This window comes from Saccopteryx bilineata, chromosome 2 (genome assembly GCF_036850765.1).
Source record: "Saccopteryx bilineata isolate mSacBil1 chromosome 2, mSacBil1_pri_phased_curated, whole genome shotgun sequence".
Lineage (NCBI taxonomy): Eukaryota > Metazoa > Chordata > Mammalia > Chiroptera > Emballonuridae > Saccopteryx > Saccopteryx bilineata.
Window position 1 is genome coordinate 362,444,769 of NC_089491.1, and position 21,798 is coordinate 362,466,566.

Sequence of the window (21,798 nt, forward strand, 5' to 3'; positions counted from 1 at the left end):
TGGTTAGAGTGTTGTGCCAATATGCTGAGGTTGCAGGTTCAGTCCTTGGTCAGGGCACATACAAGGCTCAACCAATGAATGCATAAATAACTGGAACAAATTGATGTTTCTCTCTCTCCCTCTCTCTCTCTCTCCTTCCCTCCTTCCTCCCCCCTCTAAAGTCAATTTAAAAATACTTTAAGTAAATAAAGCTGTTAAAAAAGCTTATAGGAGCTTTTCTGAGATTTCAGTATCAGTCGTATTTTGTTTTTTTATTTTAATTTATTGATCTTAGAGAAAGGGAGAGAAATTGGTTTGTTGTTCCACTTATTTATGCATTCATTGGTTGTTTCTTGTATGTGCCCTGACCAGGGATCAAACTTACAATATTGCCATATTGGGTGGATGCTAGAACCAGTTGAGCTGTCAGGCCAGGGCTCCAATGTCATTGTCTTGAAACTTTATATTGTTCCTGGACCATGGAAAGCCACAATTGTAAAGGAGAGTGGTCTGTATTGTCTACACCAGGGGTAGGCGACCTTTTTATACCTACCGCCCACTTTTGTATCTGTTAGTAATAAAATTTTCTAACCTCCCACTGGCTCCACAGTAATGGTGATTTATAAAGTAGGGAAGTAACTTTACTTTATAAAATGTATAAAGCAGAGTTATAGCAAGTTAAAGCATATAATAATAATTACTTACCAAGTACTTTATGTCGGATTTTTGCTAAGTTTGGCAGGATAAATCTTTATAAAACAACTTACTATAGTTAAATCTGTCTTTTTATTTATACTTTGGTTGCTCCGCTACCACCCACCATGAAAGCTGGAATGCCCACTAGTGGGCAGTAGGGACCAGGTTGACTACCACTGGTCTACACCATTCAGCAGGGGTCAGGAACCTTTTTGGCTGAGAGAGCCATGAACGCCACATATTTTAAACTGTAATTCCATGAGAGCCATACAATGACCCATGTATGTTATGCATTATCCAATAAAAATTTGGTGTTGTCCTGGATGACAGCTGTGATTGGCTCCAGCCACCCACAACCATGAACATGAGCGGTAGGAAATGAATTGTAATACATGAGAATGTTTTATATTTTTAACATTATTATTTTTTTTATTAAAGATTTATCTGCGAGTCAGATGCAGCCATCAAAAGAGCCACATCGGCCCTGGCCGGTTGGCTCAGCAGTAGAGCATCGGCCTGGCAGGCGGGGGGACCCAGGTTCGATTCCTGGCCAGGGCACATAGGAGAAGCACCCATTTGCTTCTCCACCCCCACCCCCCTCCTTCCTCTCTGTCTCTCTCTACCCCTCCCGCAGCAAAGGCTCCATTGGAGCAGGGATGGCCCGGGTGCTGGGGATGGCTCCTTGGCCTCTGCCCCAGGCGCTAGAGTGGCTCTGGTCGCGGCAGAGCGACGCCCGGGAGGGGCAGAGCATCGCCCCTGGTGGGCGTGCCAGGTGGATCCCTGTCGGGCGCATGCGGGAGTCTGTCTGACTGTCTCTCCCCGTTTCCAGCTTCAGAAAAATACAAAAAATAATAATAATAATAAAATAAAATAAAAATTAAAAAAAAAAAGAGCCACATCTGGCTCGCAAGCCATAGGTTCCTGACCTCTGACATACAGTGTCGTTGTTACCTATAAATTATAGAGAAAGAGTCAATAAAAATTCAACTAATCAAGTTTAGGCTTCTGAGGTAGAACTAAATAGAAGTAAATCAATAAATCTATTTAGTCCAGTTGTTTTCAACTCGAGTGCCATAATAATTTTTAAAACATGAAATATCTGACATTAATAGTCAACCAGTTTGCCGGGGCACATGCTTTAAAAATTCTTGTGGCACACCAGTTGAAAATCGTTGATTTGGTCAAATAGATTTAAATATAAATCTGTATCTAAATTTTTGTCAAGTACAAATAACATCTTCACTAAAAAAGTAAGCTCCTGGTGTTAAGGGATAGTATTTACTTGAATGATAGTTAAATATATTCAACCAATCTGCCTTACTGGTTGTTTAATATTAAAGTAATTTCCAGAAGACCTAATGCACGTTGTTAACCTAGAAAAGTTTGGAAAGTATTAGTGAGATGTCTGGGATGCTGGCAAGGGCAGTAACCAGAAAGTAGGACACATGGGTGCAAGCTCTACCTTGCCTCTTACTAGCTATTGTGCCCTAGGTAACTCACTCACTCTAAGATACTGTTTCTCATTTATAAAATGGGGATAATAATATTGAGACTGCCTATCTTACAGGTTATTGGGAGGATTGAATGAGCTAGTATGTAAAAATATTTTAAAGAAGGTAAAGTACCATGCGAATATAATATTTGTTATCATTTATTAAGTTAACCTTTAGTTAACTTAATTCTCATGCTAGTGGTTAAAAAGGTAGTAGTCTACAAAAATTTGCCCCTCTTGCTGACTAAAATCCCATTTGTATTTACAGCAAACTCTTCATAAGCTTGTTCTGAAACCATCAGGATATGTGGCTGTCAGTTTATCTTCAAGAACATTGTTCATAGAAATGTTGTTGTAAATGCCCTGAAAAGCCCTCTTCCCAAAACAAAACAAAACAAAACAAAACAAAACAAAAAAAATGCGTATAGGTTAAAACTGGGCATGGGGTCATCCGAGAGACGAGGACTGGTAATAACACTGCCTCTTATCAGAAAGGTTGGAGAGGGACCTCAGATCTCAAATTATAAAATGTTCAGAGCACATCACATTTTGTCAACCAAATAAAGAAAATGAAGTTTAATTTCCCAAAATTTTATTAAAAAATGGACTCTGTCATCAGATATTTTATTGCAAAGATGAAATCTCACAGCGGAGCAGTGGTTTGCTGTAATAACAAGCTTTAAATAAATATAAATTATTTTTGTAGTTCTTGAACTTGAGAGATTTTTGTTATTTCTTTTTTAAAGATGCTTTCTTTTTTCCATGAGTCATGGACAACATTTTCCTTAACTTTTAAGTTGTTAAGGTGTCTGTGTGTATATGGGGGGGGGGTGAGGAAGGAGAATGGGTGGTACTCATACAAATCTTTGAAAAATTAGAAAAATAATTCCCAGTCCATATCTTAAAATCTTTATTATTTGGTATTCTTTTGATGTGAAAACAGCCATTTTTCTAAATCCTCAGTCTTTACTTTGTACTTTAAGAGAATTAAAATAACTATCCAATCAAATGTCATAGTCTTATGGCAGATGCAGAGAAAAACTAAAAGGAAACTTCTAAATATATTCTGTAATATGCATTTAGTTATGGTTACCTTAACTGGATATTCAAATTTCTCCTTGGGTAGCACTTTGGTTTTAGAAAGTGCTAAGGTAAATGTCTAGGAGCAGAATGTTTCTATGTGGCACTCCTTTCAGGTTGAAAAAATTTTATAGTTAACAAAATTGTACATAACAAAAATATCCTAAATACAGCACCAATTCCATTATCATTTACCTAGAGAGCTTCCACCTGGCATTTTTGCATACACACAAGAGGAGTCAATCTTGGAGGGCAATGGGGGTGTAAAAGCACTATTTTGTTTTTTGTTTAGCTCTGTGAGAGCTAAACAGATATGTGACCAATGGTATAAGTACTCGATGACAGTATTACCAAATTTCCATACGTCGATTCGGGAATGATCTGCACGAAAGGAAAAAAAAGTTAGTGTGGATAGTTAGTTTTGTACTTCTTAAATTAAAATGTATGTTCCACTATTATGATGCAAATTCACTAGATATGTTTGGAGTCAAAACCATAGCAGAATATTGTTTATATATCTAATTACAGGAAAATGGGTTGAAAATTTTGGGTATATTCAGCTAATGGAATACTACACAGTATTTAATAATTAAACAACTAGAGCTACATATATCATGTGGATAAATCTCAAAAACACTATTGCACACAAAATAGTTGTAGAATAATATGTTCTTTAGATACAACTTTTTTAAGTTAAAAAAATTTTTTTAAGCTTTCATTTATTCATTTTAGAGAAGAGAGAGAGAGAGAGAGACAGAGAGAGACAGAGAAGGAGGGAGGAGCAGGAAGCATCAACTCCCATATGTGCCTTGACCAGGTAAGCCCAGGGTTTCAAACTGGCAACCTCAGCATTCCAGGCCCACACTTTATTTACTGTGCCACCACAGGTCAGGCTAAAGTTTTATTTTTAGAAAAAAAATTTAATTTATTGATTGATTTTTAGAAAGGAAGGGGGAGAGAGAAGGGGGAACATTGATCTGTTCCTGTATGTGCTGTGACTGGGGAATGAACCAGCAACCTTTGTGCTTCAGGATGACACTAACCAACTGAGCTATTCAGCCAGGGCTTTTTCAAGTTTTTAAAACCTGCAAAATAATATTATATTGTGTATGGATCATAAGCACGTAGTAAAAGTAATAAATCATGCATAATAAACATGAAATTCATAATGGTATTATCTCTAGGGAGGAAGAAAAGAAAATAGGGTCAGGGAGGGGTAGAAAATTTCAACTGTTCCTATAATGTTTTATTTCTTTAAAAAATATGAATCATGAAAAAAAATATGAATCATGCATAATGTTAAGATTGGAAATAGAATATGGCTCTATAATGATGACACAAGTGTTAGTTTCAAATTTCTATGTTGGGAATATTTTCTAATTTAAAATTATTTTTAAATATATAATTACTGCACACCATTATGATTCATTTGTTAAATTGGTAACTATTAAATTGCTATTTATAAAAGTTACTTTTTCCCAGGAGTAAATGACTAGTATTTAGATAGAACTGTTCAATAGAAAGAGAATATATTGTAGTTGAACATATCTGCGTTCCAATCTTGACTCTCCCCCAACTAGTCTTGTGACCTCGAGCAGGTCACTTAATTGTTTTGAGCCTGTTTCTTCTTCCATAAGACAGGGATAATGCTTCAGAATTGTTAAGAGGACTAATGAGAAAAGATAAGCGAAAATCTGTCTTAGAATAGCTCAAAAAAATATTAATTACCTTCCTTCTTTCCAGTGCCTCTCACCCTCAAATATATGGTTTTTTTTTTAATTTTATTTTATTTATTCATTTTAGAAAGGAGAGAGAGAGAAGAGAGAGAGAGAGACAGAGAGAGAGAAGGGGGGAGGAGCAGGAAGCATCAGCTCCCATATGTGCCTTGACCAGGCAAGCCTAGGGTTTCGAACCAGCGACCTCAGCATTTTCAGGTCGACGTTTTATCCACTGTGCCACCACAGGTCAGTCAAGTATATGTTTTATTCATTTTTGTTACTTCTAGTGTCTAATGCAATGCCTAACTGAATAAATGTTTGCTGATATGAGTTGAATAAACCATAAATGATACTTATAATTCAATAAGAGGTTTTAAATATCATCTTCTATTCATAGCTCTTTAACAATGACAATTATGTCACTTATGGATATCTCATAAATGACATAACAGAACATATTTTGTTTCCCTATTTTCTATCAACATGAAGGCACATAAAGTGTGGAAAAACATTCACAGCCTCTATTTTATTTATTTACTAAATATATATATATATATATATTTTTTTTTTTTTTTTTGGTATTTTTCCAAAGTGAGAAGCGGGGAGGCAGTTGGATAAAGTCCTGCACGCGCCCAACCAGGATCCACTCAGCATGCCCACAAGAGGGCAATGCTCTGCCCATCTGGGGCATTGCTCCGTTTTGGCCAGAGTCATTCTAGCGCCTGAGGTAGAGGCCATGGAGCCGTCCTCAGCGCCCAGGCCAACTTTGCTTCAATGGAGCCTTGGCTGCGGGAGGGGAAGAGAGAGAGAGGAAGGAGAGGGGGAAGGGTGGAGAAGCAATTGGGTGCTTCTCCTGTGTGCTCTGGCCTGGAATCAAACCTGGGACTTCCACACGCTGGGCCGACACTCTACCACTGAGCCAACCGGCCAGGGCCTCAATTTTTAAAATACGGACACAATGTTCTAAAATTCTCTTTTAACACATACACACCCAGGCACATACACACAGGTACTGTCTTTTCTTCCAATTTTAAGTGTTCAATAAATGTTAAACTGAAACAACATTAAATTATGGAATAATTAAATTAGGTTTTTCAAATAACAAGTCTTTTCACATTATAACTCAGTAACTTTAATGACAATTATGAATAAAAAACAAAAACAAATGCTGGTTATGGGAAGCACATTAAATATACCTGATTGCCCTGGCCGGTTGGCTCAGCGGTAGAGCGTAGGCCTAGCGTGCGGAGGACCGGGGTTTGATTCCCGGCCAGGGCACACAGGAGAAGCGCCCATTTGCTTCTCCACCCCTCCGCCGCGCTTTCCTTTCTGTCTCTCTCTTCCCCTCCCGCAGCCAAGGCTCCATTGGAGCAAAGATGGCCCGGGTGCTGGGGATGGCTCTGTGGCCTCTGCCTCAGGCGCTAGAGTGGCTCTGGTCGCAACATGGCGACACCCAGGATGGGCAGAGCATTGCCCCCTGGTGGGCAGAGTGTCGCCCCATGGTGGGCATGCCAGGTGGATCGCGGTTGGGCGCATGCGGGAGTCTGTCTGACTGTCTCTCCCTGTTTCCAGCTTCAGAAAAATGAAAAAAAATATATATATATATATATATATGCCTGATTCATCTCATGTTATGGGTAATACTAGACCAATCGACATACATAAAATATTGAGGTGCATTTGTTATAATTGATCCCTTTTTGTATTTATTGATTCCTGGAACAAGGTAATGCTATAGGCTGCAAAGATTACTTTATCTTAATGTTATGAATCTAAATTAAATAAAAGTTCACCTTAAAACACTCTAAAACCAGTTCTGATTTTCTGAGATGTAGCAGCTCTTCGGCTCCCCAAAGCTTTTATTCTCTCCTTCTTAAATCCCTATTAAAAGCTCTGTTCCATTGATGCCTGTCACAGTGTACTTATCTGACATCCAAATGAATAGACCCCTATCTGCAACCATTATTAAGCCAGTCAGACATCTCCATGGTGATTCAAGGACACGAGAATGGGGAGCAAGGTCGCTCCCTTTCACTAGCCCCTGTTGCTTATTTCCTGTCTTCTTGTTGCCAGGGACAGAAGCGTGGAACCTGTCTGGGCCATAGTTCCTGTTTCCTGCCCTTTCCAATGCAAGATTGATGCATTAACATCTGCTCTGATGATTCCTCTAATGAAGCCTCCATTGCTCTGTGGCAGCAATTTTCAACCTTTTTATCTCATGGCACACATAAACTATCAATAATTACTGAAATTCTATAGCACACCAACAAAATATAGTTTTGCCGCTCTGACAAAAAAAGTAGATAAAATTTTGATTGATTTACAAAATAATAATAATAATAGTTCCCTACATTTTTTGCTCCAAAGTGACTTGTAAAATATCAGGTGCCTATACTTATATATAAGGATTTGTGGTACCAAGAATAAACTAATCAGACCTTATTATGCAAAATGACCAATTAGTTGCAACTCTGTTATTTGACCTATATATTTATGGTTCAAGACAGGGCATTCACACCTGACAGCTAGCTATTGTTATATTGGCTACTATCATTTTTTTATTTGACAATCTAAGGCAGTGGTAGTCAACCTGGTCCCTACCGCCTACTAGTGGGCATTCCAGCTTTCATGGTGGGCGGTAGCGGAGCAACCAAAGTATAAATAAAAAGATAGATTTAACTATAGTAAGTTGTTTTATAAAGATTTATCCTGCCAAACTTAGCAAAAATTCGACATAAAGTACTTGGTAAGTAATTATTATTATATGCTTTAACTTGCTGTAACTCTGCTTTATACATTTTGTAAAGTAAAGTTACTTCCCTACTTTATAAATCACCATTACTGTGGAACCAGTGGGTGATTAGAAAATTTTACTACTAACAGAGATACATAAGTGGGCGTTAGGTATAAAAAGGTTGACTACCCCGATCTAAGGGAAAAGGGGTTAGTGCCCTTGACTAAATAGTCAAGCATTGCGTGTTTTAAAAATTCTTGCCATGATATAGTGACATTTACAACAACATGGATGGACCTTGAGAATGTTATACTGAGTGAAATAAGTAAATCCGAGAAAGCTAAGAACTGTATGATTTCACACATAGGTGGGATATAAAACTGAGACTCAGGGACATAGATAAAAGTGAAGTGGTTATCAGGGGGAGGGGGACATGAGGATGTGGAGGAGGAAGGGAGGGAAGGGTGTAAAAAGGGACAAATATAAGGTGACGGAAAATGATTTGACTTTGGGTGATGGGTATACAACATAATCAACAGTTCAAATGCTATAGAAATGTTTACCTGAAACTTATGTACTCTTATTGATCAATGTCACCCTGTTAAATTTTTTTTTAATTATTTATTTATTTATTCATTTTAGAGAGGAGAGAGAAAGGGAGAGAGAGAGGAGAGAGAGAGACAGAAAGAGAAGGTGGGGAGGAGCTGGAAGCATCAACTCCCATATGTGCCTTGACCAGGCAAGCCCAGGGTTTTGAACCGGCGACCTCAGCATTTCCAGGTCGATGCTTTATCCACTGCGCCACCACAGGTCAGGCCCACCCTGTTAAATTTAATTTTAAAAAAAATTATTGCAGTACACCAGTGTGCAGTATATGGCACCTGGTTGAAAATTGCTCTTCTGTGGTTTTCCCATTAACAATAATTGAGCACCACTGCCCTCTTGTGGTAAATAGATGACAGCTCTTTGCAGTAGTTGGCACAGATTTTGTAATTCTTTATAATAGATATACTCCTTTTTTTTTCTTTTCTAACCATAAGAAATTATGCGTTTTTTGCTTTGTGTGGATAAAGGTTATAGTAAATCATTTGAAGACAGTGAGCTAAAATAATTGCTGAGTCAACCTATTGATTTTGAAACAGATCCAAGTTTAATCAAATTTTTTTTTATTATTCATTTTTTTTTTAATTTTTTATTTATTCCTTTTTAGAGAGGACAGAGAGAGAGAGAGAGAGAGAAGGGGGGAGGAGCTGGAAGCATCAACTCCCATATGTGCCTTGACCAGGCAAGCCCAGGGTTTCGAACCGGCGACCTCAGCATTTCCAGGTCGACATTTTATCCACTGCGCCACCACAGGTCAGGCTATTATTCATTTTTTTAGAGAGGAGAGAGAGAGACAGAGAGAGAGAAGGGGGAGGAAGCATCAACTTCCATATGTGTCTTGACCAGGCAAGCCCAGGGTTTCGAACCGGCGACCTCAGCATTTCCAGGTCGACCCTTTATCCACTGCACCACCACAGGTCAGCTAAACTTTTATCTACATAGGAAATTTATTTTGCTGAAAACATTAGGATACTATGGGATACTTCTAATTAAATTTCCAGTATGGATATATCCTTTAACACTAGATTAAATGAAATTAAAAAAAATTTTTTCAGCAATAGAGCATGAACCCAATATGTGGAAGTCCTGGGTTCGATTCCCAGTCCAGGCACACAGGAGAGGCGATCATCTGCTTCTTCCCTCCTCCCCTACCCTTTCTCTCTATCTCTCTGCCTCTCTCACAGCTATGGCTTGATTGATTTGAGCATGTCAGCCCCGATCCCTGAGGCCAGCTCCCTGGAGCCTCTGCCTCTGGTGCTAAAAAGTAGTTCAGTTGCACCTGACCTGTGGTGGCGCAGTGGATAAAGTGTCAACCTGGAAATGCTGAGGTTGCTTGTTCAAAACCCTGGGCTTACCTAGTCAAGGCACATATGGGAGTTGATGCTTCTTGCTCCTCCCCCTTCTCTTTTTCTCTCTCCCTCTCTCTCTCTCTCTCTCCCCTCTCTATAAGGAATAAATAAAATCTTAAAAAAAAAAAGTAGTTAAGTTGCAAGTGTGGCCTCATATGGACAGAGCATTGGCCCCAGATGGTGGTTGCTGAGTAGATCTTGGTTGGGGCACATGCTGGAATCTACCTCTCTATCTCCCCTACTCTCACTAAAAAAAATAAAAATAAAATTTCTTGAGTTACCAAAGCTTGGATGGAAGTTTATTCCAGGCTGAACATTGAGTTCTTGGAAGTATATTAATTTCATTCTCATGTTAAGCACAACTTTGTACAAAATCACATTGTATTGGCTTTTTAAAATGATGTAGCTATAAATCAAATTATGGCTCAGAGTCATGAGGCTAGAGTAGAAGCCATTCCAAATAAGAACTCTAATCTTTACTCACATCGCTAATAGTCCTCATTAATTCATGTTAACTTTTATTTGATTCTCATCTTCTCTCTTATTCTTTAGCACTCCCAAACTTCTGGGAGTATCTCGCCTTCCCAGGCCAGGATACCTCTTTGTCTTCCGTGCGCTCTGGCTTACTGCTCCATGCTTCCCCTCTACTGCTTGTGTCTACAGACACCTTGAGAAGTGCCTAAGGGTTGCCTTTCCCTGCCTTGTGCCTTAGAGTCTCTCTGATTCTGAGCCTCTGGGCCTAATATAGGTATCACAGGAGTCCAGAAACCCTTCCGACTTGATCCAGAGTTTCCACAGAGAGCAAGTGAAGGGAAAGGGGAAAAGGACAGACAGGTTTAGTGAGCAATTTCTACAGAGCCATTTTCCCAATTAATGATTAGTTTTTCATGAGTAACAAAAAGGAAAAAAAATTGAAATTTATTCCTTACTGTTCCATTCACATAAATGACCTGAGATATCAGGGGGTGAGTAGAAAGAAGGTAATGTGCTACATAGGCAGTCACTTTGGGCAACACAGTAGATTATAGACAGTGTTCCTCCTTTTAGAAGACTATAAGCAGATCTACTGTATTTTCCCATGTATAAGATGCTCCCATGTAAAAGACACACCTTAATTTTGGGGCCCAAAATTTGAAAAAACTGTATTACATAAAGTTATTGAAGTCAATTCATCATAAAATTCATACAACTCCTCATTGCTGTCAAAAATCCAAAACTCCCATCCATTAGCTTGTCCTCATCTGTGTCTGGTAATGAATCATTGTCCTCATATATTGCCTCATCCTCAGTTCCATCTGGCATTTGAAATGCCACACTTCTTAAATGACTTGACAACTATCTCAATCTTGATATTATTCCAGGATCTTTTCACCTAGGTACAAACTTCTTTTATAGTTGGATTCTTCACTCTTCCTGCTGGTGTCAAATTGTCCCCTGAAGACTTCATCCATTGGTTCCATTCATCTCTCATGGCAGCTTTGAAGGGTTTGTTAATGCTGATATCAAGTGGTTGAAGCTGGGATGTCAAGCCTCCAGGTATAGCGGCAACTTTTGTTTTTGGCTCTATAGCAGTCAATTCTTGTTTTTTGTTATGTATGCCCTGCACTGATCAAGCACCATCAGGGCAGGTTTGCATAAGAGCCCACCTGGTCTCCTTCTCTAAACTTTCTCAAATCAGATCTTCATCCCATCCTGATCCATCCAACCCTGGTCATGAACTCCTCGAGGAATGTCTTCTTTTGGCATTGTTTTGCATTTGAGAATCAGCATAGGAGGCAGCTTGGTTCTGTTGGCACAACAAGTTAGAACAACTATATAATGGCTCTTTTCATGTCCACTTGTTTTCACAGTTACAGTTTTCACCCCATTCTTATCAATAGTTCTGTTACTTGGGACATCAAATTGAAGGGGGACTTTGTCCATATTTGCAATCTGTCCCAACTCAAATTGATGTGTTTTCTGACACTGAATGACAAAATAATGAAATTCAAGGACCTTCTGCTCATAGCTTTCAGGCATCTTTTGGGCAAGTCTCGTGCATGTATACATGCTTAGTCCATTCCATTTCATGAACCTGAAGCACCAATTGTGTCCTCCTTGATATCAGTAACTTTTTTTCATCAGCAATTCTTTTGCCTCATGCTGTGAACCATCTTTGTGGATTCAGGAATTCCAGTTGCCCTTTGCTTTTCAATCCATATCTTCAATTCTGTCTCTAAATCAGGCCATTCTGCTGATTTGCCTCTCATGGCCTTCTTCTGCTGTGGCATTTTGAGTAGGGTTTCTTTTTCCCTTAAACAGTCTTGGATTGATTGCTCAGTTGGAGGAGGACCAAACTTACATTCAGCAGCACAATTTTCATTCACTTTTGCCAACTGAATCACTTTTAACTTGAATTCAGCACTGTACGAAAATATTTTTTGAGCCATTTCTGGGCAGAATATGGCAAAATGTAACCTACTGTAATATACCAGTAACAAGTGAGAAACAATGAGCGCAAAGAAAACAAGCGCAAAAAAGTGGGAAATACAAAAAAATCTACAACTATTGTATAAGACGCACCCAGTTTTTAGACCCCCAAATTTTTTGAAAAAGGGTGCATCTTATACATGGGGAAATACAGTATTTTCCCTAAAAATTGAATTTGTAAAGTACTTTATTCAAATATCTCTTCCAATTGTGTTTTATTGTTGTTAGTATGATTTAGACCATAATTAAGTAGAAATTTACCTCTGAGATATTCATTAATGAGCTTTAAATTAACTTTCACATGCTTAGCTGTTGGATCAAAAGCACAGATTCTCTCAACGAAGCTTCTGTTAACATACTGTGAACAAAGAACAAAAGTTATAAGATCACCAGTGAGTGGAACTTGAGTACCCAATTCACCAATTTCATTTACAGTGTGTCCGTCAAGTCATGGTGCACTTTTGACCGGTCACTGGAAAGCAACAAAAGACAATAGAAATGTGAAATCTGCACCAAATAAAAGGAAAACCCTCCCAGTTTCTGTAGGATGATGTGGCAGCATGTGCGCATGTGCAGATGATGACGTAACACCATGTATACAGCAGAGCAGCCCACAGCCATGCCAGTCAAGATGTGGACGGTACAGGGGAAAGTTCAGTGTGTTCTGTGGCTCACTAAATTCAAATTCGTGACCAAAGTGCAATGTGAATATCGGCGCATTTATAACGAAGCGCCACCACATAGGAATAACATTACTCAGTGGGATAAGCAGTTGAAGGAAACAGGCAGTTTGGTGGAGAAACCCCGTTCTGGTAGGCCATCAGTCAGTGACGAGTCTGTAGAGGCTATACGGGATAGCTACCTGAGGAGCCCCAAAAAATCTGTGCGTGAGCCCACATCGAACTGCACTGAATAGGTATGAAACTGGGAGAGTTTTCCTTTTATTTGGTGCAGATTTCACATTTCTATCGTCTTTTGTTGCTTTCCTGTGACCGGTCAAAAGTGCACCATGACTTTACAGACACACTGTATATACATTTGAAAACAGGCAAAATCAATCTATGGTGTTAGAATTCAGGCTTCTGGTTACCATTCTGGTGTGTGTGTGTGCATGCGTGTGTGTGTGTGCATGTGTCTGTGTGTGTGAGAGTGAGAGAGAGAGAGATGGGAGAGGGTAGTTACAAAAGAGGGCTTTTGGGATGTCACTAAGGATCTGTTTCTTGATGTAGGTGCTGGCTACAAATGTTCATTGTCTAAAAACTCTTGTATTTGTACATTTATGATTTGTGCAGTTATGATACCTAAACCTGTGTGGGTTATTTTTCAATAAAAAGAGTACTTAAAAAATGTTACCAGTTTACATTTATCCCAATTTTCTAAGTCACTTGAAAATTCCAACTCTGGATGAATGAACAAGATAACTCCTGTCAGGATGTCACGGATTAGTTTTATGTTGGCTTCCAACTCCTGGGACCGTCTGTGTGGCAGAGATTTTGGCTCATTCTCATAGAGCAACAGTGATACAAAGTTCATGGAGGTAAGCAGCTGGAGGCTTTCCTGCAGCTCTTGCAGCATGATTCGGAAGAAGAGAACTCCTGCTCGCTGGACTTCTCCCATTTTTTCAATCTCTGAAATAATAGAATGACATCCTACATGGGTTGTTCAGTACATACAGTACATTACTTTTTCATAGGACTCTGAGCATAATACAGTAAACTTTTCTTTTTTTTTTTTTTTAGGGAAAAGACCATATATTATGGTTTTAAACAATCTTTCTCTAGGCATGAAATCAAAAGGCAGAAATGAAATTACACCTGGTGAAACTCACAGCAAGAAGCTTTGAGAGGGAAGGTGAAAATTCATGTTTTGGAGTTCGACCTTAGCTTGAATACCTACATTGCCCCTTATTAATTCTGTTGTCTCTCTGAAACTCCTCTTTCTTTTCTGTGAGAATGAGACAGATTCCCACTTCCCTGATAAGCTGTGGACATGAAATGAGATAATATATCTAAAAATGTTTAGTCTCAGCCTTATACATAGTGAACACTCAAAAGACGTGAATTTTTTTTTTCTTCTTATCCCACCCCACCCTATGTAATGGCTGTAACTCTTTCAGCTTAATCACAACACATGTGTTACTTCTATAATTCCATTAGGTCCCTTCTAGGTAGCCAAATGTTTTCATGATTTTTTCTTCCCTCCCTTTGCCCAAACTAGTTTTGTGCTAAGAGTAGCCTAATGGATGTGGAATCACAAGCAATGAGGTCTGGTCTTGGCTCTGTCCCTAGCTTGCTATTGGACCTTTACTTTGATGGGCTCTAGCTTCTTTATCTGTAAAGTGAGATGTTCTAATGAATTAACACTATATAACAATGGAAAGAGCACCCAAACTGGAGTACAAATCCAGCCTTCACCACTTGTTAACTATGTGATTTGGTGCAAGTTGTTTTGTTTCTGTAAACTTTACTTTTCTCACCAATAAAATGAAGCATCACCATTAACATAGAGTTATGGTAAGGACTAATTGAAATAATACATTTAAAGTACTTGTTCTATTCCTGGTCAGAGCACACAGGAGAAGTGCCCATCTACTTCTCCACCCTTCCCTCTCTCACTTTTTTCTCTCTTTGCCTCCTGCAGCCATGGCTTGATTGGAGTGAGTAGGCCCCAGGCACTGAGGATGGCTCCATGGCCTCCACCCCAGGTGCTAAGAAGAGCTCAGTTGCTGAGCAACAGAGCATTGGCCCCAGATGGGCAGAGCATCGCCCCCTAGAGGGCTTGCAGGTGGATCCCGTGGGGGTGCATGCAGGAGTCTGTCTCTCTGCCTCCCCTCCTCTTGCTAAATATAAATAAATAAATGCTTGGTATATGATGGGGCATTAAATAAGTGCTAGTTCTATATTGCATTTGGAGTTCTGCCAGTCCTAAAATCATGTGATTCTAGCCAAGAAAATGTGATTTCTTACCCTTTAATTCATAGGCCATACTTATCAGTTCAAGGCTGCATGAGGGGATTTCATGTGGAAAATGTATATTGCAACAAATCATTTTAGAAAACACGTTTTAGATTGCATTGTCTGTGATTTCCCCAAAACTTATTAAACCAATAAATCCAGACTGTCACCATATTCACAATACCTAAGACATGCTTTTTCTCTATTTCTCCAGATAATTCGCCCAGTATTTCATAGCAGGCAGCTTGGATCACCTTCATCATTTTCTGTAGATCTTTAAAGTCTCGATATAACAACATCTTACTCCTGCCAATGTTAAAATCGAGAGCTCCCAAAGCCTCTCCCGTTCTCTCACGAAGTGGAATTACAATGTGGTTCTCTCCACAGACAGAGGCCAAAACAACTTCTGAACTGTCTGTACACTTAAAGAGGAAATCTCTGAAACCAAAAACAAATAAGCATAAGGATCTAAAACATCGGATCCAAACATTTTGACCCACTTTCTTCTGTATTTACTACACCCCAACCCACCAGCTCTTGCTACTGTTTCATGTGCCTGGACCATCCACCCCTTGATTTCACAAAGCCCTCTCCCTCAGCTCGCTCATCTCTTAGGGAAGCCTTCCCTGACCACGAAAAGTAGCAGCACCTGAGTCAGGTTCCATCATGCTACTCTGCTTTATTGTCTTTGTTATACTTAAACTTATCTGAAAGGTATTCATTTTGTTGTTTGTTTGTTTACATGTTGTCCAGTGATATTGATGGAATGCCTGAAGGAACGAAGAGTGTACTAGGTTCTCTAGAAGCAGAGCCTGAGATGGGGAAATGATTTCTTGAGGGAGTGATCTCGGGAGAAACTTGTGAGGTTCTGAGGAAAGCAGGAGAGGAAAGGGAGAAAAGCTATATAAGAATGTGATTACAGGCAAAGTCTAACCTCAGCTGGATCTGGGAGGCAAGTTGTATCAAAATCCGCCCCACCTTCCCTGACCTGTGGTGGCGTAGTGGATCAAATGTCAACCTGGAAACACTGAGGTTGCCAGTTCGAAACCCTGGAGCTGCCTGGTCAAGGCACATATGGGAGTTGTTTCCTGCTCCTCCCCACTTCTCTCTCTCTCTCTCCTCTCTTAAATAAATAAATAATATTTTTTAAAAAATCTGCCCCACCTTGACGCTAGGAAGAGGTCTTTTGCTAGCTGTTGGCTCTATGTTGCTCTGGGTGGCTGGGGAGGGTGTTTATACAACTCTTAGGCACCTCCTGGTGAGAGGCTCTCATTCTCAAAGGCTCTCTTCCAGAGAAAGCTAGGGCGGCAGCAGCTGGCAGAAGATACATGAGGGATCTGGGCCAGGCATTGACAGCATCTGCTTGAGGGACCTGAGGTTTTCATAGAAATGTAGTGGCTGCTCCTTTCTCAATTGAGGTGTGGAACATCTCTTTTTATCTCTTTTCCTCTTCCCCCATATACACTAATATTGAGATGTCACACCTTTGAGTCTTTGTAAAAATGTTGGTGCTTTGCATAGCCTCAAAAAGTGCATTTATTATTCATAATTTCAATCCTATAATGACAGGTAAGACTGTCTTTTGCTACTCCCACCATTTTGTGTCTTTATGATAGCTATAGTAATGATGCATCATGGTAAACACTCGAGGCATAAGGACAGAGCTCTTGGGTCAACAGAGTTCCTCAAAAGGCATCTGCTGAAAGTTACTAACATGAATCTAATGTTATGAGTCTGGGTGTTACAAGGACTCCTGCAAAACTCTTGAACATTACAAGGAATTCGTGGAAAAGAGCTACTGAATGAACGTTCTGGTATGAGGCTAAACTAAAATTTAATTAACTAGGTACTTAAATATTAATTTAGCCTACAGTCTAAGACAAGTTATTGGCTATTTAGGTACACTGACCCCCTAAGAAGCAGTCGGCCCCTTTTGCAATAGGTGTGTTCTCGGTTAAGACGATACCATCTGTCTGCACTTTAATAGTGTTCCTTGTATTCCGCACGTGAGAGGCATTCGAAGTAACCTAGAACTGTATACTTTTTTTTTTTAAGATTTTACTTATTGGCCCTGGCCGGTTTGCTCAGTGGTGGAGCGTCGGCCTGGCGTGCAGAAGTCCCGGGTTCGATTCCCCGCCAGGGCACACAGGAGAAGCGCCCATCTGCTTCTCCACCCTTCCCCCTCTCCTTCCTCTCTGTCTCTCTCTTCCCCTCTCGCAGCCGAGGCTCCATTGGAGCAAAGATGGCCCGGGCGCTGGGGATGGCTCCTTGGCCTCTGCCCCAGGCTAGAGTGGCTCTGGTCACGACAAAGCGACGCCCGGAGGGGCAGAGCATCGCCCCCTGGTGGGCAGAGCTTCGCCCCTGGTGGGTGTGCCGAGTGGATCCCAGTCTGGCGCATGCGGGAGTCTGTCTGACTGTCTCTCCCCGTTTCCAGCTTCAGAAAAATAAAAAAAATTAAAAAAGATTTTACTTATTGATTTTACAGAGAAAGAAGGGTGGAGTGAGAAGTATCAAGTCATAGTTGCTTTTTTTTTTAAGTTTAATTTTTATTTTATTTTTTTATTTTTTTATTTATTCATTTTAGAGAGGAGAGAGAGACAGAGACAGAGAGGAGAGAGAGACAGGGGGGAGGAGCTGGAAGCATCAACTCCCATATGTGCCTTGACTAGGCAAGCCCAGGGTTTCGAACCGGCGACCTCAGCATTTCCAGGTCGACGCTTTTATCCACTGCACCACCACAGGTCAGGCTTTTTTTTTTTTTTTTTTTGTAAATTTTTATTTTATTTTATTTATTCATTTTAGAAAGGAGAGAGAAAGGGAGAGAGACAGAGAGAGAAGAGGGGAGGAGCAGGAAGCATCAACTCTCATATGTGCCTTGACCAGGCAAGCCCAGGGTTTCGAACCAGTGACCTCAGCATTTCCAGGTCAACGCTTTATCCCACTGCACCACCACAGGTCAGGCCATAGTTGCTTTAATTGTTCATTGCTTGCTTGTTGTATGTGCCTTGACCAGGCAAGCCCAGGGTTTTGAACTGGTGACCTCAGCATTCCAGGTCAACACATTATCTACTGTACCATCTCAGGCCAGACTAGAACTGGTTACTTTTAAAGACAATATTCTCACTTGACCAGGCGGTGGCACAGTGGATAGAGCATCGGACTGGGATGTGGAGGACCCAGGTTCGAGACCCCGAGGTTGCCAGCTTAAGCACGGGCTCATCTGGTTTGAGCAAGGCTCACCAGCTTGAGCCCAAGGTCACTGGCTCAAGTAAGGGGTCACTCGGTCTGCTGTAGCCCCCTGGTCAAGGCACATATGAGAAATCAATCAATGAACAACTAAGGAACCACAACAAAGAATTGATGTTTTTCATCTCTCTCCCTTCCTGTCTGTCCCTATCTGTCTCTCTCTCTGACTCTCCCTGTCTCTGCCACACACACACACACACACACACACACACACACACACACAATCTCTGACTCCTCCCCATTTTTTTCCAGCCTGTTTTCTTTAAATAAAATATACTTGCTCACAAGGTAGCTAGTATCAAGATGTGAAGTTTTGGTAAGTGGTGTGGATATATTTCTCTTAATCATGGTGGGTTTTGTTAAATTCCTTATTTAGGCCCTGGCTGGTTGGCTCAGCGGTAGAGCATCGGCCTGGCGTGCGGGGGACCCGGGTTCGATTCCCGGCCAGGGCACATAGGAGAAGCGCCCATTTGCTTCTCCACCCCACCCCTCCTTCCTCTCTGTCTCTCTCTTCCCCTCCCACAGCCAAGGCTCCATTGGAGCAAAGATGGTCGGGCGCTGGGGATGGCTCCTTGGCCTCTGCCCCAGGCGCTAGAGTGGCTCTGGTCGCAGCAGAGCGACGCCCCAGAGGGGCAGAGCGTCGCCTCTGGTGGGCGTGCCGGGTGGATCCCGGTCGGGCGCATGCGGGAGTCTGTCTGACTGTCTCTCCCTGTTTCCAGCTTCAGAAAAATACAAAAAAAGAAAAAAAAATTCCTTATTTATAAGAAAATCAGGCCCTGGCCGGTTGGCTCAGTGGTAGAGTGTCGGCCTGGCGTGCGGAAGTCCTGGGTTCGATTCCCGGCCAGGGCACACAGGAGAGACGCCCATCTGCTTCTCCACCCCTCCCCCTCTCCTTCCTCTCTGTCTCTCTCTTCTCCTCCCGCAGCCGAGGCTCCATTGGAGCAAAAGATGGCCCAGACGCTGGGGATGGCTCCTTGGCCTCTGTCCCAGGCGCTAGAGTGGCTCTGGTCTCGACAGAGCGACGCCCAGGATGGGCAGAGCATCGCCCCCTGGTGGGCGTGCCAGGTGGATCCCGGTAGGGTGCATGCTGGAGTCTGTCTGACTGCCTCCCCGTTTCCAGCTTCAGAAAAATACAAAAAAAAAATCATAGAAAATAAAACATCATCATGCTTAAAAACATGCAGTTTTGGCCCTGACCGGTTGGCTCAGCGGTAGAGCGTCGGCCTAGCGTGCGGAGGACCCGGGTTCGATTCCCAGCCAGGGCACACAGGAGAAGCTCCCATTTGCTTCTCCACCCCTCCGCCGCACCTTCCTCTCTGTCTCTCTCTTCCCCTCCCGCAGCCAAGGCTCCATTTGAGCAAAGATGGCCTGGGCGCTGGGGATGGCTCTGTGGCCTCTGCCTCAGGTGCTAGAGTGGCTCTGGTCGCAACATGGCGACGCCCAGGATGGACAGAGCATCGCCCCCTGGTGGGCAGAGCGTCGCCCCTGGTGGGCGTGCCAGGTGGATCCCGGTCGGGCGCATGCGGGAGTCTGTCTGACTGTCTCTCCCTGTTTCCAGCTTCAGAAAAATGCAAACAAAACAAAACAAAAAAAACATGCAGTTTTTTAAAAGTGAGAGTAGAAGGGATACAGAAACAGACTCCCAGGTGCACCTGACCAGGATCCACCCAGCAACCCCTGTCTGGGGCCAATGTTCTGCCCATCTGGGGCCATGATCAGAACCAAACTATTTTTAGTGCCTGAGACAGAGGCTCCATGGAGCCATCCTCAGTGCCTGGGCCCGAATGCACTAGAATCAATTGAGCCATGGCTGTGGGAAGGGAAGAGAGAGAAAGAGAAAGAAAGAGAGAAGGGGGAAGGGGAGGGAGAGGGGTGAGAAGCAGATGGTCATCTATCCTGTGTGCCCTGATTGGGAATTGAACCCAAGACTTCCACTTACCAGGTCGATATTCCACCAATGATCCAACTGACCAGGGCCTAAAACATGCAATTTTAATATGAAATGCAAATTTAAAATTTTTAACTTTGTTTGAAACTAGCCCCATGCTATGGGTAGACTATACACACTGTGAGGCCAACTTTAGTATTACTTTTCTTCCTTTTACCAATGAAATTTGTTTTAAAAAGGACTTGAAAGGAAAGGAGTTATGACCCCTGCAGTCAGATTTTCTCTAAAACCCAATTAGAATGAGAGTTGGAATATACTGTAAGAGGCAAAGCTATGTCTTCAGATCTATCACATCAGGGTGTGTGCTCTGGCAACCAAACAAAATGGACACGAAGAAGCTTCTCATACCTGAAGATGCATGTCTTCCTGAAGATAATAGGGGGATTTTTGTGGATTTCTGTTAGACCCAGGGGTCCTGTGACCATCATATTGCGTAAAACATAGTCTGCACCCTTGAAAAGAGGAAGAGATTTCATTATGAAGAATAATTAGCTCTCATATTCTCATTAAAGCTTTTGGGGACAGAAAAATATGAAACCTTTCATGAAGGTTTAGTCATCTTTTCTGCAATCAAAGATTGTAATGTCCTTGGCATCTCTCATTTTTTATAGCTATTGTCTATATTTTTATTCTTTTTCCAGATGAAGATGAGAATAACTTGGTCAATTAAAAAATCATGTAGGGATTTTTCTTGGAATTTTGTTAAATTTTGTAATTGTGTTCTTCCCAAACAGAGGTGTCTTATCCCATTCCACTTCACCCATATGATTCCAGTGGAGGTTGCCAGTTACTATAAACCCATCCTGGCCGGGGGCAGGCATAACTCAAAACGGATCAAAATGAGTTTTCTTTCTTGAGTTTTCCCAATTAAAATGGACAGGAAAGTTTCTTTTCTAGCTGCTAACCATCTGGCTTGTCCTGTGGAGAAAGCTCATCTTTAGCTGGAAGTATAAAGCCAAAGTGCAGAGGGAAGCAGCCATGAGAACTGGGGAGAGAAGGAACATGAGAGCCTGATGGTATCGAATCCCTGGATCTGGTCATTTTGGAAACCAGCTTGACACCCACTCTTTCTTCATTTCGGTCACAGGAGTCAATCAGTCCCCCCTTTTGCCTAAGGCAGTTTTAGATGGATTCCTGCCACTCATAACCAAAGGTCTTGGGTTGGGGTCATAGGAAATATGTTTTCAGTTGGCCCAATAGCTAACTAAATAAGATTCTAAAATATCAGCAAAGACAATAACATCTAGAAACTCTGTTACGTTACCCTGGGAAGGTCTAACACTGCCCAGCCTTGCCTACCTGCTCTGGGCTAGGCTCAATGAAGTACGTAGTGATGTTGGTAATGTTTGGGGTGAGTTCATAGAGCCAGCTGATGCCAGTGATCACAATGTGCAGGATGTGCTCCCGGCTGTGGACATAGTGATAGGCAGTGCTAAAGACATTGGCAACACCCTGTAAGACAGAACATTTTAATTGCCTTTTATTTTTGAAATAGAAAAATAATTAATAATGCATCAACTGATTATCTTT

At 41.4% G+C, this 21,798-nt stretch overlaps 1 protein-coding gene across 1 annotated transcript in view; it reads right to left on the minus strand.

Annotated features, from left to right (window-relative positions):
- Window positions 1-3,434: 3,434 nt before the first annotated feature.
- The window catches only part of EFCAB5 (EF-hand calcium binding domain 5), a 129,798-nt gene continuing 111,434 nt past the window's right edge, over window positions 3,435-21,798 (minus strand). Inside the window, exons 20-25 of the mRNA XM_066258326.1 lie at window positions 21,568-21,720; window positions 20,617-20,720; window positions 15,259-15,512; window positions 13,474-13,748; window positions 12,382-12,478; window positions 3,435-3,628 (exon numbers count right to left, since the gene is read on the minus strand). Coding sequence (XP_066114423.1) covers window positions 3,435-3,628; window positions 12,382-12,478; window positions 13,474-13,748; window positions 15,259-15,512; window positions 20,617-20,720; window positions 21,568-21,720 — 1,077 coding nt within the window. The remainder of the gene's footprint in view (window positions 3,629-12,381; window positions 12,479-13,473; window positions 13,749-15,258; window positions 15,513-20,616; window positions 20,721-21,567; window positions 21,721-21,798) is intronic.